The sequence below is a fragment of the Muscardinus avellanarius genome, assembly GCF_963383645.1.
Source record: "Muscardinus avellanarius genome assembly, chromosome: 5".
In the NCBI taxonomy this organism is placed as follows: domain Eukaryota; kingdom Metazoa; phylum Chordata; class Mammalia; order Rodentia; family Gliridae; genus Muscardinus; species Muscardinus avellanarius.
Genome location: NC_137790.1, coordinates 137,404,402 through 137,428,659, shown reverse-complemented (window position 1 = coordinate 137,428,659; position 24,258 = coordinate 137,404,402). Strand labels below are relative to the sequence as shown.

The window sequence follows — 24,258 nt, the reverse complement described above, 5'->3', positions numbered from 1 at the left end:
GGGTATAGTTCATAGGTAGAACGCCCCTGAGTTCAATCTCCATCACCCCCAAAAATGGTCAGTGTGTTTTTTTATGCAAAGTGTAACCCTCTTCTATAAACCACAGAGGAAAAGAACTTGCAAGTGCACTTTTATTTTAAAACAGCAAAATATGGTCTTTTTATCTTCACCTTTACAATTAATACAGTTAGAATCTCACCGATGTTGCAATTGATGAAGACTGTACTATAGACAAAGACATGAATGGTACACAGCTGCCCAAAATGTGGCAATATTTCTACAACCTACAAAAACGTAATTTTCAGCATAAAATGGCAGGCTAGTTGGAGCATGAGGTGAGTAACGAGTCTGACTGAGGCCATTTCAGAAAGAAAATGGAGCTGAGCAGGGTGGCGCGTGCCTGCGATCCCAGTACTCGGGAGGCTGAGACTGGAGGACCACAGGTTTGAGTCCAGCCTCAGCAACTTAGCACGACCCTGTTAACAAATAAAAAATAAAAGAGGGCTGGGCGTGTGGCTCAGAGGTAGGATGCCCCTGGGTTCAATCCCTAGTACATAAGAAAAATGGAGGAGGATCTCATGTCCAGTTTTAGGAAAGGGCAAAGAATGCCAAAGGGGTTGGCTTGTGCTCAGATGGCTTTGGACACTATGCAGCTGTGAATAACACAGTAATAAAAAAAAAATACTATGTAGAGAGCACAGGAAGTAGGAAGATTGGCCCAGTCTGTTGAGGACAGTAGGCCGAATAAAAAAGAATTAAAAAAAGGAAGCAGGAATCCCTGCCTCACTGAGGACAACTCAAACTTTTCCTACATACTATCCTTTTAATTCTTGAAACTTTTGTTTGAGGTAGAGAAGTCGGCCAGACCTCTGTGGATAATAGCAAGTCAAAGAATGAAAGCAGGGCTAAAGCTGCTTTTGAGAGAGGAACCACGCAGTTCCTGAACCCCTTGTCTCCAGCAGAGAGCGATTTACTCTTCACCAGGCGCCCTCCTGTCATCTGGGAATGCCAACATGTCTACACCCGTGGAGCCCATATGACATATGAATTGTTTCAATCAAACGGACATGACCGCAACTCAAAACTGCAACTTTATACATAAAGAAGAGTGAAATCACAGTGTTAAAGATGCCTTTCCTTGCCGGGTGTGGTGGTGCACGCTTGTAATCCCCGCGCTTGGGAGGCAGAGACAGGAGGATCGCGCAGGTTCGAAGCCAGCTGCGCGCACTGGCTTAAGAGACCCTGTTTCCAAATAAAAATGCAAAAATAGGTCTGGGAGTGTAGCCCAGAGGTAGCAGGGCTTCCAGGAACCCCAGTACCACCAAAAAAAAAAAAAAAAAAAAAAAAAAGATGCCTTTCCTTAAAACATTAAGTTTTAAGTCCTAATGTTCCAGATTTTAACACATTTGACACCAAGATACGTCTGCAAAGGGCTGCGATTGCCGCTGTTACCTTTGGCCCTGAGGAAGGAGAGCGTTGGGAGAGTGCATGGTTTTTAAGCTGTATGTGTCTCCACTTGGCGAGTGTCTGGAAGGAGCTTTTCCTCCCGAGAGCGATGCTTCTGCCTCTTTTATTTCCATCGCCCTTTTGTAGAGCTCAGCGGCCTTCTCAAAATCCCCCTCTTCGTAGCTTTGAGAGGAAACAGATAACACGCAATCAGCAACAGCCTTCGGATGCTCCTGTTTTGTAGCCCAGTACGACGTATGACTACAGTGACCACTAAAAACACAGAACTTTAAAAGATGGCCTTATGATGCCTCTGCCATCTTATACCCCGTCAAGATGTATGACTACAATGCACCAGTAAGAAAACCAAAACATTTAAAAAAAAAAAAAAACAGCATTTGAGATAGAGAGAAACAAGCAGCAAACCGCTGCTCCCCTCCCTCGTTTTGTGTCTGTTCCCTCAGGAGGCCAGCATAGCAGACGCCCACGGGGCCTCCTGGCCCTCTGGACCGAGGGCATCCTGTCTCACATATGCACTGCTGAGAACACGATCTGGCGGATGCAGTGAAATTGCTAAGGGAAATGATGTGCATCCTGAAATAGACACAATCGAGCAGCAAAACTCAACATGACCAGTGGTCAGCCGGCTCTGGATGGCAAAACTCAACATGACCAGTGGTCAGTCGGCTCTGGATGGCAGAAGACTGTCCGTGTTTCCTTCGGAGCCGGTCAGCTGCGAAGGTCAGACATGCTTTACTATCTGCCACAGTACATCCCGCAAAGCCAACCAGGCAGCCTTCACTTTGCCTCGGATACCACTTTAGCATCTCTTGAAGGCGCTCAGCAAAAACCAGCCCTCTTGCAGCCAAGAAAGAACATACTTAGCAATAAGTATTGTGCCGTTCTGTGACGAGTCAAAGCTACTCCCAAACGGTTGGGATGTACTAGGAAAAAAAGTGGAAAAACCCTCTTACCTAAGCACAGCTAGATTTTTTAATGTTTCTCCAACTCGAGGGTGCATCCGGCCCAGGCTGTCTTCATAAATCTTCAGTGCTCTTTCATACAACGGCAAGGCTTCAATGTGTTTTTTCTTATTTAAAAAAAAAAAAGGAATAATGCTCACTTAAGCACACAGTGTTTTTGAAATTGCTTTTAATGTCTTTTACATGAAGCTGACCTACTTTGGTAAGCACTTAAAAAATGTCAATACCATCCTAAAAGAAGAACAACCAGATGAGTTGATGAATAATCTTAATGGAGAAGTAGGATAAGAGAAAGTCAAATTGTAGACCTGGTCTGTAATTGGACCATAACAACAATACACACAAGACTGTGTCTTTATTGCTCAATGGGTAGCACAGGTGGATGCTATAAGCTTAAAGGACATATATATATATATATATATATATATATATATATATATATATAAAAGGATATATATTATATATAAAGTATATATCCTTAAAGGAGATATATATACATATATATATAGAGAGAGAGAGCGCATGTGTGTGTGCGTGTGTGTGTGTGTGTGGTATTGGGGATGGAACCCAGGGGCTTTCTCTCCGAGCTATACCTCCAGCCCTGTTTTTTATTCTTTATTTTGAAACAGGGCCTCACTAAGTAGCTGAGGCTGTCCACGAACTACAATCCTCCTGTCTCAGCCTCCCAAATGCTGGGATTACAAGCGTGCACCACCACGCCTAGCCTTAAAGGCAATATTTTATGAACTGATGTAGGAGCCTCCAAAATTTTAAAGCTAAGCAGTGCTCCCAAAAGGAGCACCTGACACAGCTGACTTCAATATTTTCTCTAGTATTAAAAAAATAAGTGTTTATTTTTACCGAGCCACTAACCCGTGTTTAACTATATACCTTAAAAAGCATTCATGTGTGAAAAGTTAGCGTGTGGGGACTCACCATTTGGCAATGAAGAACGGCCAAGTTCACCAGGGCGGTAGCTACACTCGGGTGCTTTGGTCCAAAGGATTTCTGCCGAATCTCAACCGTCAGTTCATACAAAGGTACAGCTTTGTCAAGTTTTCCCTAAAAAACAAGTGTGATCTAATGAAAATATTAAGGCAATAAATACTAACTGATCAGAGCTCTTCCTATAAGTAATATTTTGCATTACAAAGTAATTTTGGGGAGAAAGTCTCAGAAGCATTTTGTCCCAGATTAGTGGTTATGTTTATAGATAACCCAAAATGTAATAGAATGTATAAGTAAAAACAGAGTGAATATGCCGGGCGCGGTGGGCACGCTTGTCATCCCAGCATTCGGGAGGCTGAGACCGGAGGATCGCGGTTCACGGACAGCCTCAGCTACTTGGTGAGGCCCTCTGCAACTCAGTGAGACCCTGTTTCAAAATAAAGAATAAAAAAATAGGGCTGGGGCTGTAGCTTGGAGGTCAAATGCCCCTGGGTTCCATCCCCAGACCCGCAAAAAACAAACAAACAAACAAACAAACAAAAAAAACCAGTGAATATAAAAAAATTTTCTTTGGTAATCTCAAAAGCCCTTTAGGGTCACGTATTGTTACTCACTGTTTCTAGTGAAGGAAAAAATATCTAAAGAGATCTGGTACTGAACTTAGAGATGGGATCCACATAATACTTTCCACCAAATCCCTTTCAGATTTTCTAAGCATTTCCTTTTACTAGAAAGTTGGGCAGAGAAAGCATCAATGATTCTTCTAAGACAACCACTCCAGGGCCAGGACCACCAGCAGGGGCCACCTGCAGAGCCTCGAGAGGCCACGCATGGGTCTACCTGCAGGAACTGGGTGCAGAGGCCCCTGGTGTTTGTGGAGGACAGGCATAAATATCTCAGTGGATATATATATATGGAAAAGTTAAGAAAGAGTGAAAAAATGTTTAAATTAACTTAAAAATTAAAAAATTAAATTAAAAATTAAAAAATATTTAGTCAACTATCAAGATACCTCCTGCAGCTGACAATGGGATGATTTATTATGTCTATGGTTGTTTTATACAACAAAAGTAGCAATGATGGGATTTCATAACTTCTGAAATGTAAGCTAAATTTCACTTAGAATGCTAATGAATGGATTTGTAACTGAAAGATATTTCACAAAAGCCAATCAGTACATTAATTTAGTTAAATCAGAGACATTATTATTATTATTATTATTATTATTATTATTATTATTATTTTATGGTACTGGGTATGGAATCCAGAGGCATTCTACCTCTGAGCTGCACTCCCACCCTAATTTTTAGTCTTTTTTATTTTTGAAACAGGTTCTCACTGAGTTGTAAAGGGCCTCGCTAAGTAGCTGAGGCTGTCTGTGAACCGCGATCCTCCAGTCTCCACCTCCAGAATGCTATTATTATTGTTATTATTGTAGTCCTGAGGATTAATTCCAGGAGCGCTCTACCACTGAGCTACACCCCCCACACTATTTTTGTTTTGAAACAGAGTCTCACTAAGTTATCATGCACAGGTCTCAAATCTTTTTTTTTTTTTGGTGGTACTGGGGTTCCTGGAAACCCTTCTACCTCTGGGCTACACTCCCAGACCCTTTTTTATACTTTTTTATTTGGAAACAGGGTCTCTTAAGCCAGTGTGGCTGGCTTCGAACCTGCGTGATCCTCCTGTCTCCGCCTCCCAAGCGCAGGGATTACAAGCCTGCGCCACCACACCCAGCCAGGTCTCAAATCTTTGATCCTCCTGTCTCAGCCTCCCAAATTCTAGGATTACAAGTCTGTACGGCCACTCCTAGCTGAATTATTTTTAAATGTTCTTCTCAGCTATTTGTAAAAAATTATTATGATTTTTTAAAAGCTCATATAAAATAGCCCCCTTGTCAGGAGACATTCACCCGCTGACAGTAACTATGGCTTGACGGGTGTGTTATGTTATAAGGCATAAAACAAGGACGCACGCAGGCATGACTTACCATTTTCTTATACAAGACTGCGAGATTCTTCACCGTGTACGCCAAGGAGGGGTGGTCCGGCGCCAGCGCGCGCCTCCGGATGTCCAGCGCTCTCTCGTAGAGAGCCTCCGCTTCGTTGTACTGTTTCCTTTCGTTGCACAGAGCCGCCAGGTTGTTCAGAGACTGGGCGCAGTCAGGGTGACCGGGCCCTAGAACTCGCTCCCTCATTTCCAAAGATCGCTTCAGAAACTGGCCGGCTGTTCTGTGGACAAAGGCCCAAACGCTTTAAACAAAGATCATTATCAGGAGAAGGATCTCTGTGAGGGTGGGCAGAGTTTGAAGTTTGTTACATGTCTTTGACTCTAAAGAAGTCCAAAAAAACTTCATTTTCAGAAGGCATAAATATAGATTTCCTTCGGGTCTCTTACAATCATATAAGCTAAAGAACAAAACTAGCAGCTGTCTACATTCTTTTACTTACTTTCAATTAGTTCCATGTTTCTTCTTCTATAAGAGCTCATGTACAATTTCTACACCAATTCACTTTTTATTTTTTTGTATTATTATTTGTTGTTGTTATTTTGCAGTACCGGGATGGAACCCAGGGGAATTCTACCTCCGAGCTACACCCCAGCCCTGTTTTTTATTCTTTATTTTGAAACAGAGTCTCACTGAGTTGCAAAGGGCCTCACTAAGTAGCTGGCCACAGTCCTGTGATCTTCCTGTTTCAGCCTTCTAAGTACTGGGATTACAGGTGTGTGCCGCCATGCCCATACTAGGGAAGCTACAGACTGACTCTTTAGTTCAGAGGCAATGGGAAACGGTAGATAACAGCCACGTGATCTAACCATGGGCATGTTCAGAACCTAACATCACCTGCAAAGCGGCCTGCTTCTTAATAAAACTGCCCTGTCTTTGGGCTTGGTAGACAAACAGCTTTGCACCAGAGAGACAAGAGTGAATACGTGTTACTACCCCCCGGGGACTCACTCCAGGTTGTTCTGGAGATAGTAGAGAACACCGAGCTCGTTGAGGGTCCGCGCGTTGTCGGGCGTGTCCTTCCCTAAGGTCAGCTCTTCCAATTGCAGGGCCCGCCTGCGTAAAAGGGCGAATCCATACTGGAGCAAGTGCAGAAAACCACAGTCACCACGTGCCATCCTTGATTCTGAAACCATATCCTGAAGTCCTAAAATACCCTTCCTCCTTCTGTTCTCCTTAAATGACCTTTTTTTCCTGCTTTTTTTTTTTTTGTAAGTAGTACTGGGGCTTGAACCCAGGGCCTTGCACATGGGAGAACTACACCCTAGCCCAAGGTGACAATTATTGTAGGTAGCATGCTGAATTAATCTAGCGATTATTAAGAACACAAATATTTCCACAGTGTATCATGTCCTCAAATTCATTAAAAATGATTTTGTGGAAATGATGTTGAGCTATTTTGGCAAAGTACATCTTAAGCTGTTTCAAACAAATTAGGAAACAGAATTAACCTGCCAATATTTACCAAGCCTGCTGTTAAACACTTGAACATTATGTTCTTACAAATGAGGATAGTATTTTAAAATGAAGAAATAACTTATAGACTTTGATCAGAAACTCAGAAAAATCAAAACCTTCTGTGTGCTCAAGAGAAAGAATTCCTTTACATCTGAATCTAATCATATAAATGGTAATCTTCTTTCATTCCTTTTTCTAACCCGTTATAGAAAAGAAGCAAAGTAGTTTTAAATTTCATCTTCCAAAGTCTAATCTTCAAAAAAGTTTTATAGTTCTACTTTTTAAAAATCGACTAAGTTGTACAACTGAGTAAGTCTAAAGATCAAACATATGTCATAAATAAAAAATAAAATGTTAACAAGCCCTTTTCTAGAATTCTCTAAAATCTGAAGCTCTTAGAATGTGAGGTTTATGCACCTATGATATTCAAAGGATGTTCTTTTCCTTTGGTTCAAAATACAATATAAAAGAAATCTCATTACCACGTGGCCTTTTCTCCTTGTAGCTTTCTGACGAATTTTAAAGGATTTTTTCCTAAAATGTTCGGCTTGTTCATATCTTAAAAGAAAAATATAAAAAGTCAAACATAAGAAGCATATTCAAAGCCTTATATTTCAATGAAACGAAAGCACCTCTTAAATAGTGTATGACCTTTTTTGGCTATTAAATACAACAGTATTCTAGTGAAGGTCATATGCAGGTCAACATCTTTAACAAAACCTTCCTAAGACTGAAAAACAAAATTAAGTCTAGTCCTCCAAGTAGTTGACATTTTATTGTTATTAGCTGACTTAACTCATCCTGAATGTGTCAGGGGTAACATAAATAAATGAAAAGCCAAAATTTTAGTTTGCTTATATGGCATCCTTTTTCTGCACGGGCTAATTTTTGGTTAAATAAAAATGAAATTCACACAAAATTCGTGTGAAACAGTGTTTGTAGAAATTAAGAGACAAACTTTCAATATGTCTTACTTATGGTAGAGCAAGAGATAAAATTTCTGATAGAGGAAGAAATGTTACTCTGGGTGCCTAATAGATATGAAAGCCTTTTTGTTTTATTTTTTGTGGTACCAAGAACCCAGGGGCATTCTTTCTCTAAGCTACCAATAGCCCTACTGAACTTTTTATTCTCAAACGGTCTTGCTAATTGCTGACCTTAAACCTGCAATCCTCCTGTCTGAGCCTCCCAAGGACTGGGATCACAGGGAAGCATCACGGTGCCTGGCTGAAAGCCATTTTTATATCTTTCTTCTGCTTTGTTTTTGCAGTGCTAGGGATTGGACCCCGGGCCTCACACATCAAGGCAAGAGCTCTACCACCCTAACCTGGAAGTCTTTTTATTATACCAGGGTCAGCAAACTTTCCCTTAAAGGACTTGATAGATAGCTAATATTTTAGATTCCGTGGGCCATGTGGTCTCTAAAGGACTTGATAGATAGCTAATATTTTAGATTCCGTGGGCCATGTGGTCTCTAAAGGACTTGATAGATAGCTAATATTTTAGATTCCGTGGGCCATGTGGTCTCTAAAGGACTTGATAGATAGCTAATATTTTAGATTCCGTGGGCCATGTGGTCTCTAAAGGACTTGATAGATAGCTAATATTTTAGATTCCGTGGGCCATGTGGTCTCTAAAGGACTTGATAGATAGCTAATATTTTAGATTCCGTGGGCCATGTGGTCTCTAAAGGACTTGATAGATAGCTAATATTTTAGATTCCGTGGGCCATGTGGTCTCTAAAGGACTTGATAGATAGCTAATATTTTAGATTCCGTGGGCCATGTGGTCTCTAAAGGACTTGATAGATAGCTAATATTTTAGATTCCGTGGGCCATGTGGTCTCTAAAGGACTTGATAGATAGCTAATATTTTAGATTCCGTGGGCCATGTGGTCTCTAAAGGACTTGATAGATAGCTAATATTTTAGATTCCGTGGGCCATGTGGTCTCTAAAGGACTTGATAGATAGCTAATATTTTAGATTCCGTGGGCCATGTGGTCGCTAAAGGACTTGATAGATAGCTAATATTTTAGATTCCGTGGGCCATGTGGTCTCTAAAGGACTTGATAGATAGCTAATATTTTAGATTCCGTGGGCCATGTGGTCTCTAAAGGACTTGATAGATAGCTAATATATTAGATTCCGTGGGCCATGTGGTCTCTAAAGGACTTGATAGATAGCTAATATTTTAGATTCCGTGGGCCATGTGGTCTCTAAAGGACTTGATAGATAGCTAATATTTTAGATTCCGTGGGCCATGTGGTCTCTAAAGGACTTGATAGATAGCTAATATTTTAGATTCCGTGGGCCATGTGGTCTCTAAAGGACTTGATAGATAGCTAATATTTTAGATTCCGTGGGCCATGTGGTCTCTAAAGGACTTGATAGATAGCTAATATTTTAGATTCCGTGGGCCATGTGGTCTCTAAAGGACTTGATAGATAGCTAATATTTTAGATTCCGTGGGCCATGTGGTCTCTAAAGGACTTGATAGATAGCTAATATTTTAGATTCCGTGGGCCATGTGGTCTCTAAAGGACTTGATAGATAGCTAATATTTTAGATTCCGTGGGCCATGTGGTCTCTATCACAAACAACAAGCTCTGCCAGCAACACACAAACAACCATAGTTAATATGTAAAAGAAAAAATGTAGTTGTTCTCCCGGGAAAGTTTGTTCACAGCTGGATCTGGGCCGTGGGCAATGGTTTGTATAAGTAATGCCCTCGTATCACCAAGCTAGCCAGGGCTCAAACCCAAGGCGACAGGACTCCAAAGTCCATGCTCTACCCTTTAGGCATCAGTAGTTAGAGCTGAACCTTGTGTTCTAATTTTCTGCCTATGAAGAAGACAGATCAAGAAGTGTTATTTGAGCACATTGTGAAACATATAAATGGGCAGCCGGGCGTGGTGGCGCACGCTTGTAATCCCTGCGCTTGGGAGGTGGAGACAGGAGGATCGCGCAGGTTCGAAGCCAGCCACACGCGCTGGCTTAGGAGACCCTGTTTCCAAATAAAAATATAAAATGGGTCTGGGAGTATAGCCTGGAGGTAGAAGGGTTTCCAGGAACCCCAGTACCACCAAAATAAATAAATAAATAGATAGATAGATAGATAGATAGATAAATAAATAAATGAAAAAATTGGGCTGGGGGTGTAGCTCAGAAGTACAATGCCTCTGGGTTCCATCCCCAGTACTGAAGAAAAAAAAAGATATATAAATGCAGAGCCACAGAAACGAAGCCTGCCAGGTAAGCGCACTACAGAGCTGCGATTCCCCTTTAGACAGGCAGCATCGCTGGTCTGAATCTTACTTGTTTTGCTTCTGGTACAAGGTGGCGAGGGCCTCCAGCTCCCCAGCGGTTTGCGGGTGGTCCGCCCCGTAGGCGTTCTCTGAGATCTCCAGCGCCTGCTTGTACAGCTGCTCGGCGTTGCCAAATTTCTTCCACTGCACGTACACGCTGGCCAGCTGGTGCAGGGACTGGGCCACTCTGGGGTGATCAGGATCCAACGCAGTTTCTCGAATTTCTAGAGACCTCTGCAGTGGGACCACGGCCTGGGACATCAAGGGGAGGGAGGGCCAGGGCTGCGGTGTGAGGAAGACTGCCTCACTCCTGGGAGGAGAGGCGTTCCTAGGGAGACCCGCCTGCCCTCTTCCTGGTGCGATGTGGGTTACCTGGCTGAGGAGGCCCAGGTCCTTGAGGAACCGCCCCAGGGTTTCGTAGAGATCGGCCAGGCATGTCAGGCTCTCCTCTCCCTCACACTTCTTCTCGTACTGCTTCAGGGCGTCAAAGTATTCCGCCGCCATGACAGTCTTGTCTTTGCCAATGAACTGCCAGTAACCCAGCAACTCCGCAAAGTGTCCTCTGTGTGGACAACAGTGAACAGTAAGGCCCACCATGGGGCGGCTGCGCCAAGATGCCTACGGAGGTGCTGGCTGATCAACAGAGGTGGGTACGGTGCCCTGAGCTCAGATTCCCACCATCAGACTGGGTGCCGCCCTCCCTCGCTCTGGGCTCCTGACCAGGCCGCCCCAGCCCCCACACCTGGGCGGCCCCCCTGCAGAAAAGGGGACACCATCCAACTGCCCGAGGTGTGGCTGCTGGGAAGCCAGCGCGCTTCCTAAATATCACCGTGGTTGCTCACCACTGGGAACTCATCTGAACCCTTTGAAACAGCATGCAGCTAACTGCTGAGTTCAATTCAAAAGTTCTTTTATTTTTGGTACTGGGGAATGAACCCGGGAGTGTTATACCTCCAAGCTACGCCCGCAGCCCTTCCTACTTGTTTTTAAACTGAGTCCTGAAAGGTTTTTGAGCATCTTGCTAGGTTTCTGAGGAGCAGATTGAACCTGCGATCCTCCTGGTCTCAACCTCCCAAGTATTGGGGTAACGTGTGCACCTCTGTGCCCAACTCAAAAGCTCTTTTAAATGATTCAGAACCGAAGAAACTAATGAAGTGCAGGAAAGTCCACAGCGTCCACGCTGTATGTGCACCAAGGTACCGGGCGATAAAGGGAACCTAGTCAGTTGCCGATGTTAATGAGTAGGACGGAAGGACTGGTAAGCTAAGGAAGGGATCCGATTTCAAAGGAATCACGAAACATCAGAATGGAGACCAGAAATAATTTAAGAGGTGCAACGAAGCGATTTGAGAGGTCATGCAAGAGCAGACACATGACTGTAGCTACTTAAGGAAAGATTCTACACTTCTCAGTGAGGCAGAAAAACCCTCCCCAGGTCAGCAGTTTAGTTCATAGAAGGTGTCCGTGCTATCAACAAACTCAAACATTGCCAAAGAGACAAGCAGAATACATGTCTGCATAAGGGTAAATTTTAGTCTTTAAATTCAACACAAGTCAGATTCCACTGGGAGCCTAGTGTCTGGTTTGAAGGCTACACTTTTTTTTTTTTTTTTCAGAACTGGAGTTTAACCCAGGGGCATTCTATCTTTATTTTGAGAAAGGATCTTTCTAAGTCATGGAAAGCCTCACTAAGTAGCTGAGGCTGGCCACAAACCTGCGATCCTCCTGTCTCAAGCCTCCCAAGTACTGGGATTACAAGGGTGCACCACCTTTCTCAGCAAGGTTACCCTTTTGAGATATTTAAAGGCACCAAGGAGCAGACATCAGGAATGGTTTCTTTGGTTTAGATTTAGGCCTGGCTAAATGTAAAAATAAGACATCAATTTCCATGCTCCCTCCAGCTCTGATTTTACAAAACAGCAATACTCCATGTCTTCCTCTCAGAGAAAGTAGATCTCACAGCAATTTGTAAATTGATTTAAAATTCCTCCTGCACTTTGGTTTTTCAGATACCAATAAAACCGGACTATCTATCTATCTATCGTGCTGAGGATGGAGTCCAAGGTCTTGCACATGCTGGGTAACTGCTCTACCACTGACCCCCCCCAGCCCATGACTTCTATGTCCTGACTTTTATGTTACAAATGCGATTTTTTCTTTGTTAAGTGGAGCAAGTGTTGCGATCGACCCTTCCAGGAGTGGGGAGAAGGGCAGTGTTTGAACATGGGCTTCTTACCTTTTGTAGAGGTTTTGAGACACGAAGAGGTTGAGGAGACAATGGTGCAGCTTCTGTTTGCTCCCCTCCTGCTGGAAGAGCCAGGGGAGCTCATCGGCGCTCCTCCAGGTCACATGGTCCTGGCTGGAAGAGAGGGAGGGCGCTCAGCCAGGCCGCTCGGAGCCGGAGCATCCCCAAGGGCCCAGGCAGAGGCTGAAGAGAAGGTATTTAACATGCACCTCTAAGTACAACCTGACACTGAGACGGGCCAAAATCGGAAGCTTTACCAATCTGACTATGAAAATAAACACAGTGAGATTCTGGATCAACACTCAAACTCTTCCCAGACCTCCTTCTATGGGAAAGAAGATGAAACATTATCAAAAGTCATGAAGAGAAGTCAGAATCTTAGGGCTTTAAACCTTCATACTCTATGTTCCTAAAATTTAACTATTTTTAAAAATCCTCACTGGATCTTCAAATATACACACAATGATAGAACCACTGTGTGTGTGTGTGTGTGTGTGTGTGTGTGTGTGTGTGTGTGTGGTATTAGGGATTTAATTCAGAGACATTCTACTTCTGAGATATACCCCAAGCCCAATTTTATTTTATGTTTTATTTTGAAACAGGGTCTCATTAAGTTGTAGAGGGCCTTGATAAGTAGATGACGCTGGCCATAAATCTGCGATCCTCCTGTCTTAGCCTCCCAAGTGCTGGAATTACAGGCCTACACCACCTCACCCAGCCACACATATTTTAAACGATTGAAGTGGAATTAAATAGAAAGTAAAATTATCCTGCTTGATTTTGTCTAAGTTTAAACCTTTAGCACAACGCTAAAAGACTTCCTTATAAATCATCTTTTTGTTCTTTTGACATGAATAGAAGAAAGGATTTACTCTGCTTTATGCTAACTACATTTTACACCTTATGCTAAGAAAAAGAAACTAGAACACAGAGGTGGAGTGTGTCGCAGAGCTTAGAGAACAGCGTAGACGTTGATAATACCTGAGCTGAGAGGTGAAATAGCTGATGAGCTTTTGCCTGTATAAAGAAATAATGGCGGGATCATCCATGTACTCCAGTCTCACACTTTCCCAGGCCTAGGGAGGAAAAGAAAAAATATTTAAAGTAGGTCCCTATATGCCTAGTAATAGATTTTTCAAAAAGGTTTTTTATAATTATTTCACCTTTATAGTTATATACTAGAATGGCATTGTGATATTTTAAAATTCAGAATACATTTGTGTGATGAACATATTTTAGAACAGAAATTTCTATATTAATATTTAGAAATTCACAACCATTTAATTCAAGCTTTTGGTTAATATACTTTTTTAAAATCCCAGAAAAGGTCAGTGAAAAATATAGCCAAACAAGAAAATTATATTCAAGTGTCGCAGGACAAAGGAGAAAGGCTCTAAAGTCACAAACCCGCCACATCTACAGGCAGAACACAGTCCACTCAGAAACCAAATTCACTCGCATGTGCGTCCACGTATGAATCAACCTTTGCTCCACAGAGGCACGAGCGTGACAGTAGGTTTGGTTTCTGAGCATTTACTGCTGTGTGCTAGACACCAAGCCGACACCTCACGAGGACCAAGAGCAGCTAGTGACAAGCTCAAGTCCACCCAACACCCGGGGCTCAGCCAGGGAGCCACTAAGCCGCACAGAGTGGGCTACAGAAGAGGCGGACTCAGAGTCCCAGCTCGTAAGACATAATTACGTTATCAATTCAGTGAAATATAAAATTATAAAAAAAATCTTTTCCAGAAAGAAACTATTTTTTCCAGTTAATCTTTTTTATTATACTAGGAACGCTTAACATGAGATCTATCCTCTTAATAATAAATTTTAAATTTATAATACAGTCCCATTAACTTTAGGGAAAGATGCTGTTTGTTAAATCTCTAGACCTTAAATGTCTCGGAGACACCACCTTTCAAAGGAGCCGCCTCATATAGGTGCAAATAAGCACAATATCAGATAAATTTTACAACTAACCTAAAGTCATTGCAAAGCAATTGTGAAGCCAAATTTCTGACTTAAATTTTGTTTTGTAACTGAAACATTAAAAATAACAGAGTATAACATAAAATGGTATATTGACACCGATAAGAAAAAAACTTTATGAAAAGGTGTTTGGACCTGGCGTTTACCTGCAGATGTCGAAACCGGAGCAAGCCACACCCATAGGTTATGAAGCACATTCTGTGCAAACTGTGGACCAGGGAGGTCAAGGTGGCCCAGGACATGTCAGGGTGGAGCTCCATCAGTTCCGACTCACTCACACCGTTGTGACTGACATTGACAAGGCAGAGAATCTACGTAGAAAATGAACAAGGGTCAAAAAGCAGCTCTGTAAGTAACTACTAAAAGCCACCGATCCAGAAACAGATTCTTTACGATAAAACATACTGTTTAAAAGGCATTAATAAAAAATGAGGTGGTGGGTTATAAAATCAAGCTGGGTGTGGTGATGTATGCCTGTAATCCCAGGCCTTGGGAGGCTGACACAGGAGGACTGTAGGTTTGAGGCCAGCCTCAGCAATTTACCGAGGTCCTTGGCAACTTAGTGAGGTCCTGTTTCAAAATAAAAAAATAAAATAGGGTTGGAGGTATAGCTCAGAGGTAGAATGTCCCTGGGTTCAAACCATGCACCATCAACAAACAAACAAACAAACCCCTAATTCCAAGTTTGGGAAGACAATGGAAGGAAACACCCCTCCTACTACAAACGTCTCTGAATATCAAACAATATAGAAATCGCAACACACGAGAGGAAACCGCCTCGGGCCAGGGCCGGGGCTGCTGTCCCGGGAAGCGGAGACAGAGACCGGCAGTGGTCCATGAGCTGGGCTCGGGTTCACATCCACTGCTGGGCCAGATGCTGGCCACAGCAGGGCCCTCAGACACAGGGGGACACAGGGAGGCTCCTGGGGTGGGGAGAAGTCGAGGCCCGGGGACCACCAGGCTGAGGCCTCAACACGAAATAAACACAGGCTCTGATTGCAAGAGTTCAGCAAAGTGGCTGGATAGAGAGTAAATCTCCAGAAGCAAAGCTGAACATAAAACAATTAAAATGTTTTTATTACAAAGTACTTAGAAGCCAATCAACAACACAAGTGAAAAACCTTTACAGAGAAGAAGACAAGCATTATTGAAAGGCATTAAAGAAGAAATCGAGTTATCTTTTGACAACTTTTACAATAACTCTCCCCAAGTTAATCTCTACATTCAACACAATTTTTTTGTGTGTGATACTGGGGAATGAACCCAGGGGTATTCTACCTCTGAGTTACACTCCCAGTACTATATAATTTGGGAACAGGGTCTCACAAAGCTGTAGACTCTTGCTAAGTTGCTGAGCCTGGCCTTGAACCGTGATCCTCTTGTCTCAGCATCCTAAGTACTGGGATTACAAGCATGTGCCACCACGCCTGGCCATTCAACACAATTTTAACGTTCCCAAATGAGTTCCCATGGCACCTGCAGAGCCAATTTCCGAACCCCATATGGAAAATTAACCAAAGCAAGGTATAAGAACAAAAAGAGGACTTGCCCGGCCAAATGCCAAAGTTCACTCTAAAGTTCTCATAACTGAGACAGTGTGCTGCTGCTGCTGGCAAAGAATGGGCCCCATTGTCACAGGAGAGCCTGGACACAGATGCGCAGTTACCCCGAGCTTGGTTTGCGTCAGGTAGCACTCCAAGTCAACGGGAAAGATGCATTATTTAGTAAAAGAACAATTCGCCAGCCATATGACGAAAGGTTAATAACTAGCCTCCCTGCTCACACAATAAACGAATAAATCAACATGAGTTAAAAGACTGACACGTGAAAGACAAAACTGTACAACTTTTTGAAGGGGATTACACACCCATGCATGTGCGCATGGGTGTGCATGCACAGAGACACTTTTATGAGAGCAGAGGATTTTGTTAAAGATATAACAGGCCTAGACCCTAAAGAAAACTGCTGGTAAATTTGATTTTATCAAAATAAAACTTTGAACGAATGCTAACATAAAGTTAAAAGACAAGATACAAATAGGAAAAAGTCGTTTAGAACTCCAGCAGACCCATGAGTAGAAGATAAACGATCCAATTTAAAACTGAGTAAAGTACTGAAATTGGCAATTCGCTTAAGAAGAAAGAAAGATAATCCATACACAGGAAGAGATGAGAATTCTCAGCGACAGCGAGAAAGTCGGGAACTTCAGCAAACACACCACGATTCATACGTACATTTATTTATTTAATTTTGGCACTGGGGATTGAACCCGGGAACATTTTACCTCCAAGCTATACCCCTGGTCCTTTCCATTTTTATTTTGAAACCGAGTTTCAGTAAGTCACTGTCTCCCTAAGTAGGTAAGGCTGGCCTTCATCCTCCCAAGCCCTGGGATTAGAGCTGTGTGCCACCATGGCATACATCCTTAAGAATCGTTTGCTTCAATTCACACAAACACAAACAATACAAACTAATCTTCCTTTTTTTTTTTTTTTTTTTTTTTTGGTACCGGGGATTGAACCCGGGGCATTCTACCTCTGAGCTACACCCCCAGCCCTTTTTATCTTGAAACAGGGTCTTGCTAAGTTCCTAGAGTCTTGTCAAGCTGTTAAGGCTGGCTTCTGACCTATGGTCTTCCTGCCTTGGCCTCCGGAGCACTGGGATTGCAGGTGTGCACCACCACGCCCACTTACCAATCTCCTGGGGTGCCCCGACTGCACCTTACCTGTTTCATAAGCTCTTTGTCCACATCACTTGTCATGGCCTTCTGGATGGAGCGGAGAACCAGTCTATATAATGACACCGTGTCCTGACACTGGAGACACTGCTGGAGGGTCTCATCTAGATTGCCTGCTCGCCCAGCGCTGTTGGAATTGAGAACAGATTTAATTTCTTACAGACAGCTAACATCCGTGAATAATTTGAGACAATGTCAATATGATGTCTATATATATATTTTTTGTGGTACTGGGGATGGAACCCAGCGGCGTTCTACCTCCGAGCTGTACTCCCAGCCCTATTTTTTATTCTTTATTTTGAAACAGGGTCTCAATGAGTTGCAAAGGACCTCACTAAGTAGCTGAGGCTGTCTGTGAACCGCAATCCTTCTTTCTCAGCCTCCCAAATGTTGGGATTACAAGCGTAGACCACCACGCCCAGCTTCAGAAAAGTGGTAGTTTTCTGAGGCTGCTTGGTCATCCAGTTTATTTGAGCATACCATCTGATTCGACCCAGTAAACATGCTGAGACTTACTCTATGTCACAAAATTATGATGCACTGTGGAACATTAAAGTGACTAAGACGTTGCTCTTCTCATCTAGACGCGTGTTGCTTATATACAGGAAGCAGAGAAATAACGATTAGTAGTATTAGTTAGTCAGGCAAATGAAATTTGGGTAGAGTCAGAATTTTGAAAACATCAGCCCAAAGAAAACCAGTAACTAGAGGGAGTTGTTTCACAATATTTACCAGTAGTCCTTTTTTTTTAATATAAAGATGTCTGAAGAGAAAAACAGACGCAGTGGCCCATAGTCCCTCTTAAGTTAGATACTTCCCACAGACCGTGACAGACCAAGAGTCGCTCACTGAGCCGCCGTCCTGTCACTGCTCATGTTCCTGGGTGCAGACCCCTCCCCGCGGCCTCCCAGTGCAAAGAACGGGTGGGGATGCACGGGCAATCCCGCTCTTTGCACTTCACGCGTGTCGCTCAAGAGGAGAGTGTGGAATTGAGAGACAGCAGTCCTGGACTCAGTGCCTGGAAGTCGGCACTGTGCTACGATTTGTCTATTTTGCCATGAATGCCAAAAGGATTCATCTTTTGTTTTTTACTCTTTGGCTGAGGATACACTAAGTAGAGTGAAGCTGTAATAAGAAATCAGCTGGGCGTGGTGGTGCACGCTTAGTAATCCCAGCACATGGGAGGCTGAGGTAGGAGGACTGCAGTTCGTGGACAGCCTCAGCTACTTAGTGAGGCCCTCCGCAACTTAGACCCTGTTTAAAAATAGTCAAAAATGGGGCTGGGGTGTATCTCTAAGGTAGAATGCCCCGGGGTGTTATTCCTAGTACTGAAAAAAGGAGAAGTAGAGGAAGAAGAAAAAGAAGGAGGAAGAGGAGGAAGAGGAGGAGGAGGAGGAGGAAGAAGAGGGAGGAGGAGGAGGAGGAAGAGAAGAAGAAGGAGAAGAAGAAGAAGAAGAAGAAGAAGAAGAAGAAGGAGGAGGAGGAGGAGGAGGAGGAGGAGGAGGAGGAGGAGGGGATTGAGCCTAGGGGCATTCTACCTCTGAGCTACATACCTCCCCCCTGCCCTATTTTATTTTATCTTTTGTTTTGGAACAGGGTGTCATTAAGTTGCATTCTACCTCTGAGCTACACCCCCAGCCCTATTTTATTTAGAACAGGGCCTTGCTAAGTTGCTGAGGCTAGCCTCAAACCTGTGATCCTCCCAAGTGCTGGGATCACCACGCCTGGCTCTAAATAATATTAAGCCTCAGTTCTCCCTTCCACTTCCCCAAAGCCAGGGCCTCGGCAGGTAATGCCGGGCACTGACGGGTGACCTGAGTCAGGGGTACCGTGGCCTTTTCTGGTAACCGTAGTGGGGAAAGATTCAGTCTCATCAAAATAGAACGAATCTCTTGACATGTTCTGGTACTTCACGGGCAAGCCTATAAACAGTTTGTGACAGTTCACTCTTCAGCCATGAGCCAAATTCTCAGGGTTAGCGTAAGTGTTAGTGCCATGGTTAGAGGCAGCAGACATCTCGGTGCCCGGGAGCGCGCTGGAGTGAGCAGCCCTAGCGGCGAAGATGAGGCACACCATCGCTCGTGGAAGCCCCCCGCCACTCACCTCGCCACCATTTTGCTGAAGAGGGTGACGTAGAGGGCGTTGCAGGTGGTAGCAGAACGGCAGTGTCGCTCGAGCTTCTTCTCCTGAACCAGTTTCCCCAGAAAACAAACAAAAACCACCCCGGCGTTGAGCCATCATCACTAGGGAATGACACAGGACGCTTCCTGCCATCCCGCAGGATGGCCCGCAGTGGAGCGGAGGACCTTGGGCTTCTACAGCCTCGGGTGCAGGCGGCCAATGGGGGAACGCGCTTTGGTCTTTCAAATGCCTGCTTAATATTATATGGCGTCCCTGAGACCAAAACCTTCTCCTCTCTTCTTCTCTATCTGTCATTAAGGAGGCAGTGCATTGACCAAAGCAATCACCAACCTCTGCTTTTCCTTCTTAACTACAGAGACCCTCTGCTGACTTCTAATTCACAGATAACATATTTTGTGGGCAAGCAGACAATAAGGAAAACATGGACATGAAAAGTGCCTACCTGCTCTTTACTCAGCTCGATGTCGACAGACTGGCTTTCTGCAATTATAATAGATTTGGCATCTTTGGGGTTTAAAGGATCCAGATGAAGTGTAGGCCACAACCTTTTGTTTAAAGGAAAGAAGGATGAAGTCCAAATCCTTCAGCAAGGACTGCAACTGGCCCATCGCACGCGTTCAGATCCATTACGGGAATTAATTTTTAGGCTGCCTTTCTAGAGTAAGCAAAGCTGGTCTCGCTAATCACATTAAGGAGTAATTACTTACCCGTTCTAACATGGGGATCATCACTCTCAGCAATTAGTCACAAGAGAGCATTATAAGTTGCATGTATATTGGACAACTGAGTGGTACAATGTTTCTAGCTCTGTGTTCCATAAAACTAAACACAGGCACTAGTTTCAGCAGAACTGAACACTGGGATTAGCACACAGGAGGGGCGCACAGGGCAGGCTCTGCCCACAAGAAACCAGGGTGCAACTGGCACCTAATTACTCCAACATGCATTCCCAGTATAATGGCAGAAATCATCTCCAGGGAAGGAGTGGATCTTCTTTTATGTATAAGTCACAAATATACATGCCTGTTCATATATGTAAGCTAAGCGTGAATGTGTAGTGCACCGTAGTAGTTTCTTAGGAAGGAGAGATAGAAATGTCTACACAGCTTCAGAGAGGGTTAAAAAATAGGTTGAGAAATGTTACAGAATTCTGCGGTACTGGGATGGAACCCAGGGGCACTGTACTTCCGAGCTACACCCCCAGCCCTATTTTTTTATTTTTAAACAGGGTCTCACTTAGTTGCAGGGAGCCTCACTATGTAGCTGAGGCTGTCCGCGAACCATGATCCTCTAGTCTTAGCCTCCCGAATGCTGGGATTACAAGCGTGCGCCATCACGCCCGGCTGTTTGTTTATTTTATTTTATTTTATTTTTATTATTATTATTTTTTTTGGTGGTACTGGGGTTCCTGGAAGCCCTTCTTCCTCCGGGCTATACTCCCAGACCTATTTTATATTTTTGAAACAGGGTCTCTTACGCCAGCACGGCTGGCTTCGAACCTGCGTGATCCTCCTGTCTCCGCCTCCCAAGCGCGGGGATTACAAGCGTGCGCCACCACGCCCGGCCTGTTTGTTTATTTTAAAAAGTTAATTTTAATTGGTGTATTGTAATTAGACATTATAGACAGATTCAAAATGACCTGTATCAGTTTTTTGAGGGCTGCTAAAATGAGACTGCATTTCAAGGTAACGAGTCGATACTACTAACTCTCAGGCCCCAAGCCCACGTTCTTTGCTCCTAAATTCAACAGTCTCTGAGACAGTTACTCGGATCTACAACTGGCAACTCTAACCCCGTCCCCAAACCAAACTCAACACCTTCCCCCACAAACATGCCTGTCCTTTATGATTCCTATTTCAGGTCACAAAATCATCATTAGTTAGTTTGTTTTTTATAGTACTGGGGATTGAACCCACGGCCATCCTATCTCTAAGCTACAACCCCCCTCCCCCAGGCTATTTTATTTTTAATTTGAAACAGGGCCTCACTAAGTTGTCGAAGATCTCGCTAAGTTTCTGCGGCTGGCCTCAAACCTGCAATCCTCCTGTCTCGGTCTCCCAAGTCCTGGGATGACAGATGTGTACCACCACACTCAGCTCACCGTTAATTTAATTTCTTGGGTCAGAAACTTGGAATTTTCCTAGCTTTCTATTTTACCCTTATATTTCAGATTCCTGCCAAATCCTGCAGATAGTGTCTTTTTTTTTTTTTTAACTGTTTCTCCCCAGCCTCACAGCCATTTATGTGAAAAATATGAGGAACACAACTGCATGTCCAAAACCTTTCCCTGAAAACATTTCGTGTAATGGAGAACTAAAGTTAGCGTAGCACCTCCAAGCCGCGGGGCAGGTTTCCACGTTCACAGAGACGATCACTCGGACATTCACGGGCAGAGGGTCGATCAGCCACTTCATGTGCCTTTCAACTTGCTGAAAAGCATAAAAACCCAATTCAATCTATGAATCAAAATGTTGCAAAAACAATCCAATAATAGTTCCCCTGGCGAGATCAAATTGCCAAGAAATTTCCCTTATTATTTGATCTCAAGGTTAAATATCTTATCTTGGGATGATTTACTTTCGAATGTTAAAAGAACCAGTGCAGAACACCACTATCTCTTTTCTGGACTCTGTTAAGGAAATGTCAAGACCCTAGAAATATGTCAAAATGAACAATTTGTGCTAATTACGTTAATTTGGCTGGTCTTTCTCAGTAAGATACTAGTGTCCACTGGCATACAGTACATTTTTTTTTTTAACTACACGCTAGAAATTAAGCAGAAATTAAAGCAACAGCATCTGCATTGTCTCTTCCTGCGGTTTCGATGCCTGTGGAAGCCCCTACTCATCTCTGTCTTCTTCAGAGTTCACCGCTGGGTCACCCAGGGCAAATGGTACCTGGACTTGATCGATGGAGTCGATGATGATGATGATGCTGCCTTGATGGCGAGCCGAGAGCTTTTCCAGCCAACGTGGGAATTCTTCCAGAAGCTTGGCAGGGTCCAGGGTCAGCGCAGACACTGACCAAGAGTGCTGCATCAGCTGCCGGGTGATAACGCACAGCGCACGCCAGTTAAACAGTTACACTTCATCTCAGCTGCTGGGAAACATTCCTGACCCTACGTACGTGTGTGTGTGTATGTGTAAGAGAGAAAGACAGAAACAGACAGACAGACTGACACTGAACCCTGGGCGTTCTACCTCTGAGCCCTATTTCATTTTTTAAATATTTTTTGAAACAGGATCATGCTAAATTACTACTGACTGGCCCTGAACCTGTGATCCTCTTGTCTCAGCGTTCCAAGTACTGGGATTACAGGCATGCATTCCTGTGCCTGGCTTTATTTACTTTTGTAAATTTCGAAACAGGGTCTAAGTTGCTGAGGCTGGCCTCAAAGCTGTGCTCCGTCTGTCTCAGCGTCCCGAGTAATGAGATAATGATCACGTGCCACCATGCTGGGCCTGTCCCTACTCTTTAAAGCACAGTTAAGTTCCCAAGAGGGCCTGATGGCATCAAGTAATATTTCTAACCTTACACAAAGCCCAAACAACTGGTTATAGTTTGAACATCATTTACCTGAAGTGCTGTGCACTAAAACTGATACAGATTTCAGTATATTGGTGTTTAAACAGAAAACACCAGATCGTCAGATATCCGATTTTGGAACAATTGCACACGCATAATGAAATATCTCAAGTCTAGACACAAAATTCACTTCTGCTTCCTATACACCTGTTACGCATGGCCCGCAGGTGATTCTGTGGAGTATTTTTAGGCACCTGTATTTTGACTGTGACCGTCACGTGAGGTCAGGTGGAGAATGTTCCCCCGTGGTGTTATGTAAGCTCTCAAAAAGCTAATTTTGGAGCATTTCTGTTTTCTGATTAGGGATGTGCAACTTGCAATACTGAAAATCTGTCTGCCATTCTCTCCTTAGTCCCCGTATTTTCTGAGTCTCAATAAAATTCTGGACGTTTCTAAAGACTGCCTGCCCTACCTTCAGGGTCAGTCGTTTAATGATCAGGGAGGACTCTGCGCTGGTCGACAGGGGGCTCCCCACAAAATGAGAGAGGATCAGCGTGTTAGGAGAATTTTTCTGTTGCAATTGAATCCTGAAAGAAAAAACACAGAACTGTTGTAACACTGACAAAGCTCCTTTCCTGCCCACAAAAGAATTCACGACGAGGCAGACAGCAAGGGCTGCGCAACTGTCAGCAGTCACGCGGTTAGTCACTTTTGAATCAATATGCGCAGTTCTGATTTTACTCTCTTAGAGCTTTTTAAATAAACTTGAAAAAATATAGATTAATTTTCATTGCAAATTAATGTTAATTATTGTCAAGGGAAATAGTTTGCATAGAAGGTTAAGGCATTAGTAAAATAAGCATTAACAGTTAGTGAAAAAGCAGCTTTGAGCAAAATTTGCTGAGTATAAAAATACCATTTTCCAAACATAACTTTAAGTAAAATGGCAATAAACAGAAAACACCAATATATACTAAACACTTAATGTACATCGTTATGAAAAAAGAAAATATGCTTACTACTTGTTTTTAAATAATATGATGAAATTTAAAGGTTATTGGCTTCTATGAACCTTAGTCTATAATTTGAAGAACTAAATTGCTTTTAAAGTAACAGTTATCTTAGTTTTGATGCTGTTTAGGGCTTAGCTCATTTGAAACAGTCTTTGTGTTGCTTCATATATGTAAAATGTAAATGAAACGTGTGTGCGTGTATGTGTGTGTGTGTGTGTGTGGTACTGGGGGTGAAACCCAGGGGCTTTCTACCTCCAGGCTACACTCCCAGACCTATTTTATATTTGATTTGGAAACAGGGTCTCACTAAGTAGCTGAGGCTGGCTTTGAACCTGCGCGATCCTCCTGCCTCGGCCTCCCTTGTCCTGGGACTACTGTGTGCACCAACACACTTGGCTTTAAATGAAACTTTTAAGATGCCGACAGTTGGAAATAAAGGCAGATCCTTCCACGTTCTAA

General features: G+C 43.4%; 1 protein-coding gene across 1 annotated transcript in view; it reads right to left on the bottom strand.

Moving 5' to 3' along the window:
• Positions 1-1,448: 1,448 nt before the first annotated feature.
• Positions 1,449-24,258, bottom strand: part of NPHP3 (nephrocystin 3) — a gene marked incomplete at both ends in the record, with an annotated part of 39,915 nt that continues 17,105 nt past the window's right edge. The window contains 17 exons of the mRNA XM_080695500.1: positions 1,449-1,629; positions 2,421-2,536; positions 3,366-3,491; positions 5,368-5,608; positions 6,337-6,464; positions 7,326-7,401; positions 10,159-10,400; positions 10,521-10,710; positions 12,385-12,507; positions 13,375-13,469; positions 14,529-14,693; positions 17,108-17,246; positions 19,223-19,305; positions 19,704-19,806; positions 21,593-21,690; positions 22,159-22,302; positions 23,259-23,373. Of these exons, the coding sequence (XP_080551626.1) occupies positions 1,449-1,629; positions 2,421-2,536; positions 3,366-3,491; positions 5,368-5,608; positions 6,337-6,464; positions 7,326-7,401; positions 10,159-10,400; positions 10,521-10,710; positions 12,385-12,507; positions 13,375-13,469; positions 14,529-14,693; positions 17,108-17,246; positions 19,223-19,305; positions 19,704-19,806; positions 21,593-21,690; positions 22,159-22,302; positions 23,259-23,373 (2,365 nt within the window). The remainder of the gene's footprint in view (positions 1,630-2,420; positions 2,537-3,365; positions 3,492-5,367; positions 5,609-6,336; positions 6,465-7,325; positions 7,402-10,158; positions 10,401-10,520; positions 10,711-12,384; positions 12,508-13,374; positions 13,470-14,528; positions 14,694-17,107; positions 17,247-19,222; positions 19,306-19,703; positions 19,807-21,592; positions 21,691-22,158; positions 22,303-23,258; positions 23,374-24,258) is intronic.